A 16,351-nucleotide genomic window follows, 5' to 3' on the forward strand; every position below is an offset into this window, starting at 1 on the left:
TTGGTGTGGGGATAGGGAGGGGATTTTAAATAGTTTGAGGCCAGGAGCTTGAGACAGTTATTGTAAGCAGAGCATAGGTGTCCATCAAAGCTGTGCGTAGTCTTTCTGAAGTAGAAGAGGTCACATTGCAAGGACCAAATGTTGTAGGTGAGGGTGAAGGAGGTGCACCTAAGAAGGCTGCTTATGTCCCTGGATGATGGTAAGTAGGAGGCGTTGGAACTCTTAAAGTTGCAGAGGGAAGTGACAGAGGATGGGGAAGGATGAGTGAAACAGGGAGTCATGGAGAGAGTGGTCCATGTGAGAAGTAGAAAGGGGTGGGGTGGGGAAGATGTGACTGGTGTTGGGATTGCACTGCAGCTGGTGGCAATGACTGAATGTGATGTGCTGGAAAGGAAGCTAGCAGGGTAAAAGATAAACACCAACAGAACTCTAGCTCGTAGCTGTGTGGTGAGGAATTGGCATTGAGACTGGTCTATTATTGTAACAGCGTAAGGCTTCTTCTGCACACTGTTCATACAGGTCAGACCGTTACACAGAGCACTGAGGCAGAGCAAGGTAAAACAATAACAATGCAGAATAAAGTGTAACAGCTACACAGAAAGGAGGTGTGGTGAGAGGAGAAGTGAGGGAAAGGGAGAAGGTGTGGGTGAGGCTCCATCAACCACAGCCAAGGGGATCCTCCATTTCACAAAAAATGAGGGCATTTCAGATGTCCCGCAGTAGAAAACCATCATGTAGAGAACAGATTCCTGCTGCAGGAGATTAGTGAATGGAAAAACAACAGGACAGTTGGAACATCAATTCAGAACATACAAAATTATCCAGTTCACTGGTGGGAGTAAATGGCATGTAGAGTGATTTCACTGATTTGACCCCTGGAATGAGAGGGCTGTCCTGCGAAGACTAGGTGCGTTCAGGTGAAGTTAGCATCCATCTAGGCATCCAGGTAAATCAAATGTCCCATGTATTTAACTAATTGACCTTGAGTTATACTGTACAATCTTAAATTATGACATTTTGCCATTGAGCGCTACATCTTAATGATTGACCCTTCCAGAAACATCCGTATTTGTATGTGAAAAGAAACACTTTACAGTTTCAAAGATGAGATAGTTTCATTCTCCTCCTGCATAATGGCTGAATAAAACTCATATGACATAAGACAAAATTAGTCACCAGTAACTTTACGTAGCAATACACATGTTAAATATAAGACCATAAGACACAGGAGAAGAATTAAACCACTTGGCCCATTGAGTCTGCTCTGCCATTCCACAATGGCTGATCTATTATCCCTTTCAACCCCATTCACCTGCCTTCCCCCATAACCTTTGATGCTCTGACTGATTAAAACCTATAAACCTCAGCTTTAAATATACGCACACACAAAATGCTGGAGGAACTCAGCAGGCCAGGCAGCATCAATGGAAAAAAGTACAGTTGACATTTCAGGCTGAGATCCTTCAGCAGGACCTAGAAATACTGGAGGAAAGTAGTTCTGGACTAAAAAGAACAAGCAATGTCTTACCCAACTGAGGAATATGTAGGAAAACACTATAGTTTTATCTCATTGCAGAATAAGTAACAAGGACCCATACCCCTTACATTGCTTTCATTGACTTGTTCTGCCGAAGGATATCGGACGAAATGTCAATAGTACTTTTTTCCCATTGATGCTGCCTGGCCTGCTGAGTTCCTCCAGCATTTTGTGTGTGCTGCTTGGATTTCCAGCGTCTGCGGATTTTCAAAGATTCTGTAATGAGATCAAATTATAGTCTTTTCCTACACATTCCTCAGTTGGGTAAGACATTCCAGGCCATTATGATCCTCTGGTTATTGCATAAGTAAGTCAGTTGTTCCTTCCCCGATTATGGACTCCACACCCATTTATTGATTCATCTCTGCCCAGCTTTATCTGAACATTTTGTACATTACTCCTGATGCAAGATCTAATCAAGAAAGAAGAATATAAATAAAGTAAACAAGCTGTAAGATACAGTGGGTGTTCAATATAAGCAGTGAACAATGCAGAGAATGAGAAAGCCATGACAAGGGGAAAAGCAAACTCTCACTGTCCTCTGAAGCTAAACAACTAAAGGTTCAAAGCTGAACGGTTAATGGCTGGAAACAGAAATCTGCTTTTTCATGGTATTGGAACCTCATCATGATTCACAGGAAATAAATGATTTTAAAATATCACTGACATATTATAGGAATATAAGCAACAAGGACCAGCTCAGTGCAATGGAAAATGTCTTTTATCAAGAACAAACATAACACTGCCTGACTTGCCAAGTGCTCGGGATTTCCGGCATCTGCGGAATCTCGTGTGTCTATTTATTTTTTTGTCTTTTAAGCACATTTCTCGTTCATTGATATTCGTTGCTGACTTCTCTATTGTCCCAAATTAGCTTCAGAAATCCTGGAGTCACCTCTGCATTGAGAAAGAACCTGCATTTATATAACACTACTCAGTCTCTGGATATCCCAAAGTGCATTAATAACCAATGAAGTTTTTTTGGAATTGTTAGTCACAACTATAATTCAGTTGACATGATGCAGAAATGTGCTGTACTACTAAACACAATATGTTAGGCACTAAGTGGTATATACTTTGAAGCTCTAAACTTCAAATAACAAGCCAAAATCAGATCTAGACTTAGGATGTAAGCCAACATAATTTATTCAATGTGAAACATATAAATAGCTCATTTGAGATAAGTACCAAAATTTATACCTTAATGTGCTAATGATGCATCGCCTTGATCTCTGAAAACAATTGCTTCTTTCTTTAGTATATACAAATCACACATAGAATTAAATTTATGCATACTATTTGCAGCATAAACTGAATCAGCTGTGAATTTGGAGCTGCAGGTGAATTTGTTATTCTGGCAACAATATTTTGAAATTTACTGGCTAATTCCCTTCTCATTGCTTGAACATGGCTATTTGAGAACCTCCATCACTGATGTTCGATGCATTGATCAGATGCAAAGCATTTCAAGAGAAAATATCGTCAAACAAACTAGCTCATTTAATTAAATACACTAGCTGTTATTTAAAGAATCCAAACAAATTATGGAATAAATCTTCAATCCCTCACTATTGAAAGCTAAATGAGATTATCCAGCAAGAATCTTGACAGAATTATTGATGTAAATTGTGCACACTGAAGGTCTGCTCATTACTTTTACTGCGTTTTTCTACCTGATAATTTTTAAAAGGTTTAGTGATTCCTTGATATAAACTGGTATTAAACCATGTGTCTTCCTGAGTAATAGATTAATTCAAACAAAAAAAGCTAAATTTCTACATTTCAATGCTGACTCAGTTCAGACAACTGAGATATTTTGGGATTGTGATAGTTAATTTGAAAATATGCTGTATTCTTCCTTTCTTGGGTAAAACACACTTATTACACAAGATTATTCGATGCGTCACTTGGGATAAAGTAATAGAACAAAACCGGAAGAGGTTAAAAATGTCTCTCTATCTTCAGGAAGCAAATGGTGTAGGAGATTGAGCAGACAATAACAAAGAAAAGGGACCTAGGCTAGCACACTGACTATTACTGGGGCAGTGTCCAAAAGCAAGCTAATCCTCGTAGAATCCACTTCATGCTATCCAAATGGGAAAAAGTCAGCCATTTCCTTCACAGAGGTTGTCTGGAATTTCTCAGATTTTAACATAACTGAAAAAAATCCCAATGATCTACAGTTCATTGAGTCATCGACTAAGTAAAGCATCCCTTCAGTCCAGCTAGTTCAAACAGCCATCAACCACCAAGCAACCATGAACACTAATCACACACAAAATCCTGGAGGAACTCAGCAGGTCAGGCAGCATCTATGGGGAGGAATAATCAGCTGATATTTCAGACCAAGACACTGATTCAGATTTCCATTGTGTGTGTGTGTAAGCTACCAGACAGCATTGATTGTGAGTGTCGAGCCGAGAGTACAGGCTGTGAAAGGTAATCAGAGGGGTGTGTGTATACTCATTTGATGGACACTGAGGATGGATAAAAGCATAAGTATAGTGTAGCTACTGAGAGCACTTGGGTAGTGTCGGAGACACCGCTTGGGAGACTGGAGGTATGTGTGTATGTGCATAGACTATTTTCTAAACAGGGAGAAAAGATGAGAAAGGAAGAATGTGCTGGCATTGGAGAGGGTCCAGAGGAGGTTCACAAGAATGATACCGGGTATGAAAGGGTTACTGTGTGAGGAGCATTTGATGATGCTGGGCTGTATTCACTGGAGTTCAGAAGAATGCGTGGGGTCTCATAGAAACCTATCGAATATTGAAAGACCTAGATAGAGTGGATGTGGAGAGGATGTTTCCTACAATGGAGTCCAGGACCAGAGGGTACATTCTCAGACTAGAAGGATGTCATTTAGAACAATGAGGAGAAATTTCTTTAGCCAGAGGGGAGTGATTCTGTGGAATTTATTGCCACAGAATGCTGTGGAGGCCAAATCATAGGGTACAGTCTATTTAAGACGGAGTTTGATAGGCTTTTGATTATTCAGGGTGTCAAAGGTTACAGACAGAAGCCAGGAGAATGCAGTTGAGTAGAAAAATAAATCAGCCATGATGAATGGCTAAATTCTGCTCCTAAGTCTTATGGTTTTATATAATCTGTCTGAATGATACTGAGGAACAATAGTGAGTAGAGTACCGAACAGGTCTCTCGACAGACCTCAAATAAAGCTGTGTCCTCTTTTATATCTGCTTTAGAGAGCAGTTTAATATCCCACATGAAAGACAGCAACTTTGGATTGATCAGCAGCCCCTCAGAGCTTTAACAGAGTATCAGAGATATTCAAATCTCTGTGGTGTGTTTGAAACACTGACCTACTGACTCAGAAGTGACACACACAAATTGCTGGAGGAATTTGGCAGACTCTTGTTTGTGATTCAGTGGTGAATGTGCAACCAGTGCCCCACAATTCTCTATGAAGCCATATTGAAGGCTATGGATAACCATTTTACTTCAGAAGTTTCTAAGTGTCAACATCAAACAAGTATTTCAGCAATGCCTCTTACATATTTACCTTCTGCATCTGATTCACCAGGTATATGACATTCCAAAGGTATGAATATTGTAAATTATATTGATTTATCAGCAACAATGCATGTTTATGTGGATATAACCCTGCCAGTTATTATGGTTAATGTCACATTTATGGAACTAGTGTTGTGTAAATCCATAGTTCTATGTTTATTGCACAATATCTTTTATAGTACCGTTATCAGTATTGTGCTTGCCTTTTACCTCACATCTAATAGAGTTGTCACAAGGACAGAATCTTCTACCACGCACAGGGGATACAGGCCTGACTAAGCTTCTACCTGTACAAACTATAACCTCAGCATCTGTAAATATCTCACTTGTGTCAGCCTATCTCTGTTGAGTCACCACTGCAAAGCACAAGAGGAAATATACTCCATCTCTCCCAAATCAGAAGGCATACCAACCTTCCTACATTTGTTAAAACTCAAACAACTTGAGACAAAGTCCAAAGTAAATTTCTTATCAAAGTACATAGGTGTACATCTACAACCCTGAGATTCATTTTCTTGTGGCCATACTCAATAAATCCAATGACTGTAATAGAATCAATGACAGACCGCACCTACTGGCTGTATGACCCATGTTCGACAGACAATAAACTGGGCAAATGAAAAACGAAAGAAATAATTCAAAGATTCAAGAATCAAAGCACATTAATTATCAAAAAATGTATAAATTATACATCTTGAAATTTGTCTGCTTACAGGCAGCCATAATAACAAGCAATAATTATCGAGAACATGTGATGAATAGTCCTTTAAAGTGAGTCCGTAGGTTCTGAGAACCACCCTGAGATGGGGCAAGTGAAGTTTTTCAAGAGCCTGATGATTGAGAGGCCAAGATGCCTGGGTTGGTCTCGAAAATAGGTTCCATATAATGATTTGAGGAGTTGGGTTGATTTTGAGTGGCAGAAAAGGTCAGTTAATAGTAAAATAACAGAAGTAATTTTTCAAGCAGTGAATGTAATCTTGGAGTAAAATAATGTGCTCCAAGGCTCATTATGTATTAAGACCAACTCCCTCTGAAAGGACTTTGGGGAACCTAAGTAGAAGTAATCTGCTCATTGTATCTACACTAGCAAATTATAGGACCACTTAAAACTAATTCCTCTCATGAAGTCTTAATAATGAAGCACATTCTCCACTTAAACATAAAGTTCAAAGTTCAAAGTAAATTTATTATCAAAGTACATAGAGGTCACCATATATAAACCTGAGATTCATTTTCTTGCAGGCATGCTCAACAAATCCATAACAGAATAATAACCATAACAGAATTAACGAAAGACCGCACCAACTTGGGCATTCAACCAGTGTGTAATAAAAAAACAAACTGTGCAAATATAAAAAGAAAGAAATAATAATAATAAATAAATAAACAATAAATATAGAGAACATAAGATGAAGAGTCCTTGAAAGTGAGTCCATAGGTTGTGGGAACATTTCAATGATGGATCAAGTGACGTTGAGTGAAGTTTTCCCCTTTGGCTCAAGAGACTGATGACTGAGGACTAGTAACTACTCCTGAGCCTGGTGGTGTGAGTCCTGAGGCTCCTGATGGCAGCAGTGAGAAGAGAGCATGTCCTGGGTGGCAGGGAATCCTGATGCTGGATGCTGCTTTCCTACAACTGCGTTTCATGTAGGTATGCTCAATGGTGGCGAAGGGAAACATCTTCCTTAAAAGTTCCAAAGGTCTCTAACTTAATCATTCTCCATGCCAAACCACAATCCCCTAAACAAAGAGATTTTCCCATGTCTATACTCAACTACTGACTTTCAAATTCCTTATGGCTTTTTAGAGGTTATGATGATATATTAAAAGAAGTACATCCAGCACTTGAACGGTTGTCTAAGCAACAGTTTACAGAAATTTGCTGTCACACTTTCACTCCTGCATCCTCGTCCCCCCCCCCTTAATCAAATACAAAATACTCTAGGCATCTCCTACTTTTTTTCACTTTCTCCATTCTAATTCACACCCCATTCCATGCAATTTATGGATTTCAGCCAAGCAAACATAGGCTGCTTTGTTAAATGACAAACATAAAGGTGTGCTTGGGTGGTGGGATGGACACACATCTCTACCAAAGGAGATGTAAAGTGTCCCTTCCCTCTGCTAGCCTGCAGGTCACCGTTAGCCAAAGTGTAGCCCCTGCTTAGCCCCCCGATTAGGGTCAAATGAAGCCATGGGAGCAGGTGGTGGATGGTCATATGAGTAACTGGTGCATATCACACGTCCTGGTTACGCAACCAATGACACCAGGCAGACAGTCTCTGAGGAGTATTGATAATGGCTGGGGTCACCCGTCTTGTAAAGACACTGCCCAGTAAAGACACTGTAAAGACAATGACAAACCACTTCTGTAGATAAATTTGCCAAGAACAAGCATGGTCATGGAAAGACCATAATGAGCCACATTGTACAACACAGCAGATAATGAATGAAAGGAGTGCAGTGACTACCTAGTGTCATTCTGCCCTTTACCCCTTGATAGTAGATCCACACATTAAGTGCTTTACACCAACTACCTTACCTCAATTAAACCAATAAAGCCAACGTAGGCTGAAGTGTTTCCTCATCATTTATGAAAGGAAAAATTGAGCAATGCTCAGCTCCTTCCTTTCTCCTCTTTTCCAGCGTTTTTCTGTAGTTTTCTCCATATTGAGATTACAGAAGACTGATGTTGTATCAGTGCTGTATGACTGATGCATATGAAAATATAACAAGACATTATTTCTTTACTCCAATATTTGCAGTCTTACCTTGTTTTTTTGAAATATCTGGTTTATCCAATTGGTGAAAGTCTTTTTTTGCACAGCCATCCGTTGCTGCTGAAGCTCCTTGATGCGGCCTTTCTCAAACTCCTCGTCCATCTTGACCTTGGGGTTTAAGACAAAACAGAGTAGGGACAGTTACATCGTGCCTTCAGCTAGCATAGTGAACAGAACCTCATTTCACAAACACAATACTCAGCTTGCCACTGTGAATGCTTCAGAATTTATTGGCCATTGTTCATTGTAGTTTCACCTAGTTATGTCTGTTAACCTCCCAGTGAGAGGAGGAGGAAGAAGGGGAGGAACCAGTGACAAGAAGAGTAATGGCTTTTTGTGAGCAGCTTATGAAAGTGAATACATTTTTCATCAATAATTTTGCAAGGGTTTCACAGGACAACAACTGTTTGAAGGCAAGCCATTGTTCTCTGAATGATGCCCTGAATTTGGCACACCAACTCTTTCTACACTATGAAGATTCTAAGTTAAAATTTTACATTCAACGAGACTAGCAGATGAAGAGCCCATTTGGAACATCATTGATAATGCTGTCCAGTTACCCATTCTCCTGATAGCTCAAAAGCTTTCTTCTGTTGAAATGATTGACTGATAGTGTTTTGGAAATTAGAACTTCAAAAATCCTTTCAGATAGTGGCAATATTACAAAACACTACATTAATATTTCTTTCCAATTTACTTACTTTCCCTCAACTTCACCTGAAGCACTGGCTGATGCTGAGAACAGCAATCCAACTCTATTCTAATTCAGTGTCGGAGCTCATGTTCTGCTTTGGTCAGCTGTTCTCCATCATGGAATTTCACTCTAAGACCTATTGTTCTTTATTTTTCATTCCCCTCCCTCAAAAAAGAAACTTCCAGCCTGCTAGAATCTGAATCGAAAACAGAAGATGGTGGAAGAACTCAGCCACACAGGCAGACCAGCACCGGAGGAAAGAGAAACCAGCTAACCAGTTAACATTTGAGCAAAAAGATCCTTACTCGGAACTGGGGGGAAGAGTAGACTGGATACAAAGCAGACCTGGGCAGGAAGAAGTGAGATGTAAGACAAAAGACAGAAACATGAGTACTGACCATGAGGGAGGCATTTTTATCGAAACGTGGTGAGAAAGGGACATAAGCATGTTAGTAGTAAATAGGGAAACAGCAGGTTACCTGATGACTAAAACTTCAGTGTAGAATCCCAGAAGCTTACTGGATGGGAGCCCATCATAGATCCCTACAGAACAGAAATGACGCCTTGGCCCAACCTGTCCATGCTTATCCATGTGAATCCTATAGAATCCATACCCTTAAATGTCTTTCCTAGTGAAATAACTGCCAAACACCCTTCAAACATTGCAGTTGTATCAGTTTCCATCACTCTCCCTCCCCCAATAACCATAAAACCATATAACAATTACAGCACGGGAATAGGCCATCTCGGCCCTTCTAATCTGTGCCGAACTCTTGCTCTCACCTAGTCTCACCGACCTGCACTCAGCCCATAACCCTCCATTCCTCCTGTCCATATATCTATACAATTTAACTTTAAACGACAACGTCGAACCTGCCTCAACCACTTCTGCTGGAAGCTCGTTCCACACAGCTACCACTCTCTGAGTAAAGAAGTTCCCCCTCATGTTACCCCTAAACTTTTGCCCTTTAACTCTCAACTCATGTCCTCTTGTTTGAATCTCCCCCACTCTCAATGGAAAAAGCCTATCCATGTCAACTCTATCTATCCCTCTCATAATTTTAAATACCTCTATCAAGTCCCCCTCTGGCTCATTCTATATAATTAGTAGCTTCTCTATGAAAATCCTGCCCCTCAGATCTCCTTTAACATCCTTCCCTCTCATCCTAGACCTTCACCCTTTTGTTTTAGAGTCACCTGTCCAAGGAAAAACATTCTGACTATCTGCCCTCTCTATGCCCTTGATCATTTTATAAACCTCTATAAGGACATTCATCAGCCTCCTCCTATATCTTAGTGATAATAAAGTTAGCCTATCAATCTCTCCTTTGTAAAGCCCTTCACTTCAGGCAACGCCCTGGTGAATCACTTCAGCACGCTTTCTGATGTTGCTTCCTGTAACCTAGCAAACAGAACTCAGAATCAGAAACAGATTTAATATCACCGGTGTATGTCTTCCAACATGTTAACCTAGTGGCAGCAGTACAAAGCAATACAGGATAAAAATAAATAAGTAAATCAATTTCAGTAAGTATACATCCGTATATTAAATAATTAAATTAAAAATAGAGCAAAGACAGAAATAATTTAAAAAGTAATGAGGTAGTGTTCAAAGGTTCAATGTCCATTCAGGAATTGGATGGCAGAGGGGAAGAAGCTGTTACTGAATCACTGAGTGTGTGCCTTCAGGCTTCTGCACCTCCTACCTGAGGGTAACGATGAGAATAGTACTGTACATAATACTCCAATTGCGGGTTGGCTAATAATTTATACAGTTGCAACATGATGTCACAGTTGTCATACTCTATGCCTCAGCCTCTGATGGGAAGCCATCCAATGCCTTTGATACTACCCTATTTAAGGGAGCTACGAATTTATGAAAAACACTGCCCAGAAGAAGGCAATGGCAAACCACTTCTGTAGAATGATTTGCCGAAAACAAGCATGGTCAAGGAAAAACCATGATCGCCCACGTCAGTAAGACATGGCACATAATAATGATGATGTTGAATTTGTGCCCCAAGGTCATTCTGTACGTCAACACTCCTGAGGTCATTATCATTTACTGCATATGCCATTTGGATTGGACATCCTGAAATGTAAACTGACTGGTGTAATTGGGTGGCCAGAAGGGACTCTAAATAAAAGATATGGTGGAGAGACAACTTTTTAAACTGCTGCATTTGTGTCTAAAGCACTTTTGGCTTATTTCATTAAATACTTTACTTCTTCTGACATTATTTGCCAAGAATTTCTGTGCACTGACTGCAACACGTAGCACAGACTTCTTTTAGTGCAGATTTCTCCTTTCATACGGGTTGGTTTAGCTAAGTTATGAAAAGCAATTAGCAACTCGGAAGGCTGAATTTATAAATACTGGTCTAATATGATTAAGCAGCAGGGGCCTGTTACTTAAACTGGAGTTCTCTTTAAGCTTGAGCTATTTATGCAGAATTGTCGATTCAATGCAACTTCAATGTTCCACGTATACACAATTTCTCTGGTTCTTTTTTTAACAGACTCTCCGCATGGTAATCTTGTCCTACTGAAGAGCTAGACTTTGGAAAATCAAAGTTCAAGGAGGTAGATTAAAATATGAGGGAGAGTCAGCAGGTCAAAGGTTGTGAGTAAGAATTCTCTTTTGTCTTTTTAAAGATAAGTGGAATTTGCATATTAACAGAAAAGATCAGCATCACTAATATTAAGTCTTTAACCTGGTCACTTTCCTCTCTCTAAAATATTGAATGACCTCGTTTTTGAATAGAACTGTGCCCTATTATAGTGTAGATAACACGAACTGGAGTGAGTATAAAGTTCTGTTTTATTGCAGCTTATAAAAGGGTGTGCCAGCTTGGGACTCTGTTTTTACAGATTAAGCCTGCCAATTTCAAAAACAGAAACAGAAACAAAAAAATATTCAAGCACAAATTCTGCTTTTCTTAATTGAGTCAATTATTTAAAAAATACATTTACTGATCATTTATCTTAAAACTGATGATTAAAGAATAAATGAAGTCACTGTCTGTACACAACAGTTAGTAATTGCTCATTTGATAGCTTTAAGGTATATGCCTGCATGTGTGCAAGTGTGATAATACCTTTGTTGTTGATTAGCTCTTCTATTCCATTGTCATTTTCATCAAACCAATCTCTGTTTTTTCTGGTCTTGTATCCAATGATGTTTTTACAAATATCAAGGATGGTGGTCTTAGTCAGAAACTGGTCCTAGACTCCCCCATCAAAGGAACCATTCTCTCCACATCCACTCACACTAGTCTAGAACCTGATGGCATGAACGTTGAATGTCCCAATTTTAGCCAAGCTGCTTCCCCCTTTGTCCCTTTCTGCTCTCTTCCTGATCTACCCAGTTCTTCCCACACCCACCCCAGCTCCCATCACCCAGTTTCTATCTCTTTCTCCACCCTCTCCATCTGCCCATCACACACTCTCTCCTTCCACTGTTTGTATCTGCCCAACTCACCTGCCTATGAAACATGAACCACCTTCCTCCCTTATCGGATTCCAGCCCTCTGGTGCTTTCAGCCTCTGGATATTCCCATTTTTCCCTCCTCCATCTGCCCTTCTATATTTCAGTCCCAATGAAATCAGCTGTCCATGCCCCTCCACAAATACTGCATAACCCACCAAGTTCCTCCAACATCTTGCTTTTTGCTCCAGATTCCAACATCTACAGTCTTGCACGTTCAGAAGGATATGATTTGTCCAACTCAGTGCTGATAATATTGGCCCGAGAGAGGGCACTGGTGTTTGTTCACTTATCCTTCTGGTGGATCGGGGCAGGGGGAGGATTTTACAGAAATTGCATTGATGATTTTCTTTCTATCCTTGAGGGCCTGCTCTTCATAAGCCAGCTCCAAAGGATACAGGCGAGTAAGGTTCCGAATTCAAAATAGATTTATTATCAAAGTACATATATGTAACCATATATAAGCCTGAGATTCGTTTTTTGCGGGCCTTCACAATAAGTACAAAGAAACACAATAGAAACAATGAAGAACTACACACAAAGAGAAACAAAGAACCAATGTGCCAAAGACAATGATGTGCAAATACACAAAAGTAAACAAAATAATAATAATTATATGAATAATATTGAGAGCAGGAGCCGTAGAGTCCTTGCAGCTGAGTTCATAGATTGTGGAATCAGTTGGAAGCTCAGTGTTGGGGTTCACTCTGGTTCAGCAGCCTGATGATTGAGGGGTAGTGACTGTTCCTGAACCTGGAGGTGAGGGGCCCTAGGCTCCTGTATCTCCTTCCTGATGGCAGCCACAAGAAGAGAGCATGGTCTGGATGATGGGGTTCCTTGAGATTGGAAGCTGCTTTCCTGTGACAGCAGTCCATGTAGATGTGCTCAGTGGTGAGAAGGGCTTTACCTGTGATGGACTGGGCTGTATCCACTACCTTTTATAGAATATTCTGTTCAAGGGCATTGATATTTCCATACCAGGTCATGATGCAACCAGTCAGTATTCGCTCCACTGTGTATCTATAGAAATGTGTCAAAGTTTTAGATGACATGCTGAACCTTTACAAACTTCTAAGAAAGTAGAGGTGCTGCCTTGCCTTCTCTGTAATGCCACTTATGCACTGGAGCCAGGACAGATCCTTTGAAATGATAACACTGAGCAATTTAAAGTTAGTGACCCTCTCCACCTGTGATCCCCCAATAAGGACAGGCTCCTGGGCCTCTGGTTTCCTCCTTCTGTAGTCAGTAGTCAGCTCTTTGGTTTTGCTGACATTGTTGTGGCACCACACAGCCGGATTTTCAATTTCCCTCCTATATAATGATTTGTTCCTTCCTTCATTCCCTTAGATCACAAGGATCATTTCTGCCACATAGACTATGAATTTTGTGTCAGATCTGAGGTCTGATCTCTCAGAAAAGTAAACATAAATTTCCAACAGAGAGAAGAACAATGTCATCTGAGCTACACCTCACCATCACGTGCATAAAATTATGAGCATTAATACGTCGTAGCTTTACTGCCTCTCAATTCCACTCTGTCTTTCAGATCATCACTTAGAGTCATAGAATTGAAGAAAAGTAGAGTGCAGAAACAGGCCTTTCACCCCTTCTAGTCTGTGCTGAATCACGCTTATTCTGTGATTTGAGCATTTTCTTAAACCTTGTGTAAAAATCTGCAGATTTCAGCCTTGAACATGCTCAACAACTTGTCTTCATAGCCTTCTGGAGTAGAGTAATCCAAAGAATATGAGTAAATACAGTTCAGAATTCAGTCCAGTACAGGTGATGAGAAAATAATTGGGCAATGAGTGGGAAGATTACCATAATTCATCAGAATTTTGAATCTTAATTATATGAATGGGTTCCCATTATCAAAGAATAAATAGAGCCATATATAGATAATGCTCAATAGTAAGACTGATTTCTACTTTGGACAATTTATTGATTTCCATTATAAAGTCAGTCAAAATAATGATTAACTTATAGTGCTTCAGCATCGTGTTAATTATTTGATTTGCTAAATGGCACATGGATTACTTATTTTCAGGCTTTCCCTTTTTGTTGATTGACAGTACGAAGGTTTTCATATTCAAAGAAGGGGAAAGTTACCAGGAAATTGCATTTCTGTAGACTCTATCACAACCTAAGCACTTTCCAGAGATTTTCAAAGCACATTCACTGTTGTAATGTATAAACAACTGGTTTCTAGTCAGCAAGAACCAAGAGAGTAATTTTGCTACTCTAATCTATGGACAAGTATTGGTCCAAATCCTCTGTCCCTCAGGAAGGCAGTATCTTTCACTAACGGCTCACCATACAGAACAGGCCCTCTTCTATTGCTACCATCAAGGAGGAGGTACAGGAACCTGACGACACACACTCGACATTTTAGGAGCAACTTCTTCCCCTCCACTGTAACTTGTAGTAACTTTCTATGCATTGTTGCATAACAACAAATGTCACGACATGTGTCACTAATAATAAAGGTAAATCTGATTCTGATTCTTCTTCAAAATAGGCACCAGAGAAATAGAGGGTTGCACATTCACCTGAATGGAAAGGTTGGGTTCAAGTCTCGCCCCAACTTGAAAATCTTGACTGATAGCCCAGTATTATGTGCAGTACTGAGGGAGTGCTACATTGTTAGACACCTTGTATGCTCCCTCAGGATGACATAGTAATAAAAAATATCATTGCACTATTTAGGACAAGAGGTGAGGAGCTAGTCTTAATCTCCTTACTAATATTTATCCATCAACTAGAACAGATTAAGTGCTGTAGACTGGTTCTGTGAACAAGCTACCTGTCAAATTGCGATTGTTATAGTGGTAACACTTCAACGATACTTAATTAGCTGCCATATGAGCCTAGACCCAAAACTAAGAAATAGGAACGGAAATGCTTCTTTGAACTACTGTTTGTCCGATCAATAGAACAAAAGTGGGGCCTCTACTCAAAGGACAGCATCTCCGCCCTGAAGCACTGGATTGATCGATTTAACTTTGTGCTCAGGTAGCCAGGCCAAATTTTAATCTTCTGGTACTGTCAAGAGTACAACTGTTTGCGACATGGAGAGACAGATACACGTCAGCCTATGCATCTTAAGAAGGTTCCTCAGAAATGTTCTCAGACCAGGATTCCTCATGAGCTTAAACATTCAGGCTTTTAGGTGTCACTGGATTGAATCGTTTACTCAGCAGCAAGTGTATAGAACTGAACAGTGGACTGCTGTGATTTAATTTCGAATTTATTTCTACAAATAGTCCATTTAGTTAAAAACCTGAGAGAAATATGAACAGTTACCAAAAGAAAGCAACCAAAAAATCTCGGAAATATAAACTGAGATGGCCTACCGGTTATCCAGGATGCCTCTCGTGATTTTCATCAACAGTACCAGCCTCAGACTGTCAAGGAGCAATGTGCGCTCAACACCACTTCACCTGCAGTGAGTCAGGATTTATTCCTTTATAAGTCTTCTCTGATTCTGATATAACTTTTTATTTCTGCATGTGACCTTTGATAATGACTGAAAGGCATTTACAGTCATCCTCCTCCTCGTCAGCCAGCCAATCACCTGACCCACTGCATGGTTAGAGGCCGTTCAAAACAGAAAATGAATACAGTTGGCAGGGATGGGAGAAAACAGCACTTCCTACACAAGAGGGCAACGATTAAGTCTGTAACTGTGTCAAATTATTAACATCCATGTTATCACCCATCGGATGAAATCACAGCTGTATGCAGTTTCATTCACTTCAGACTTCTCAGAGCCATGAATAATTTTTGCACTTAAATCTTAGTCATCAAGAGACCAATAGAAATTTGGGCCCGAATCATGGATGAGAAAGTCAGGATAATACAAGCACTTTATATATACTTCAAAGGAACATTCAAAGTCAAAAGTCCAAGTCCATTTGAAAGATTAGATTTATTTGTCACGTGTTCACCAAAACACACAGTGGAATGCATCAACCATCAACACGGTCCAAGGAGGTGCTGGGGGCAGCCAGCAAGTATCACCATGCTTCTGGCGCCAATGTAGCGTGCCCACAACTGAATAACCTTCACCCGTACATCCTACTTGCAACGTGGTAGGCACCCGAGCACCCAGAGGAAACTCCAGTGGTCGCAGGGAGAACACACAAACTCCTTGCAAAGAATGGCAGGAACTGAATTCCAATCGGCGGTCACTGATGCTGTAAAGCATTGTGCTCACCGCTACACTACCACGTCATGCCTCGAGAGGCATACAGTGGATGGAATAGACAGCCAGTTTATCGTCACCTGCACAAGTCCATGTATGCACAGATGACATGAAA

At 40.2% G+C, this 16,351-nt stretch overlaps 1 protein-coding gene across 1 annotated transcript in view; it reads right to left on the reverse strand.

The window, feature by feature from the left end:
- The window catches only part of sptbn5 (spectrin, beta, non-erythrocytic 5), a 309,201-nt gene extending 293,700 nt beyond the window's left edge, over nucleotides 1-15,501 (reverse strand). Inside the window, exons 1-2 of the mRNA XM_063053435.1 lie at nucleotides 15,386-15,501; nucleotides 7,843-7,959 (exon numbers count right to left, since the gene is read on the reverse strand). Coding sequence (XP_062909505.1) covers nucleotides 7,843-7,953 — 111 coding nt within the window. The 5' untranslated portion in view covers nucleotides 7,954-7,959; nucleotides 15,386-15,501. The remainder of the gene's footprint in view (nucleotides 1-7,842; nucleotides 7,960-15,385) is intronic.
- Between the last annotated feature and the right edge of the window lie 850 nt (nucleotides 15,502-16,351).

This window comes from Mobula hypostoma, chromosome 1 (genome assembly GCF_963921235.1).
Source record: "Mobula hypostoma chromosome 1, sMobHyp1.1, whole genome shotgun sequence".
NCBI classification, from domain to species: Eukaryota; Metazoa; Chordata; class Chondrichthyes; order Myliobatiformes; family Myliobatidae; genus Mobula; species Mobula hypostoma.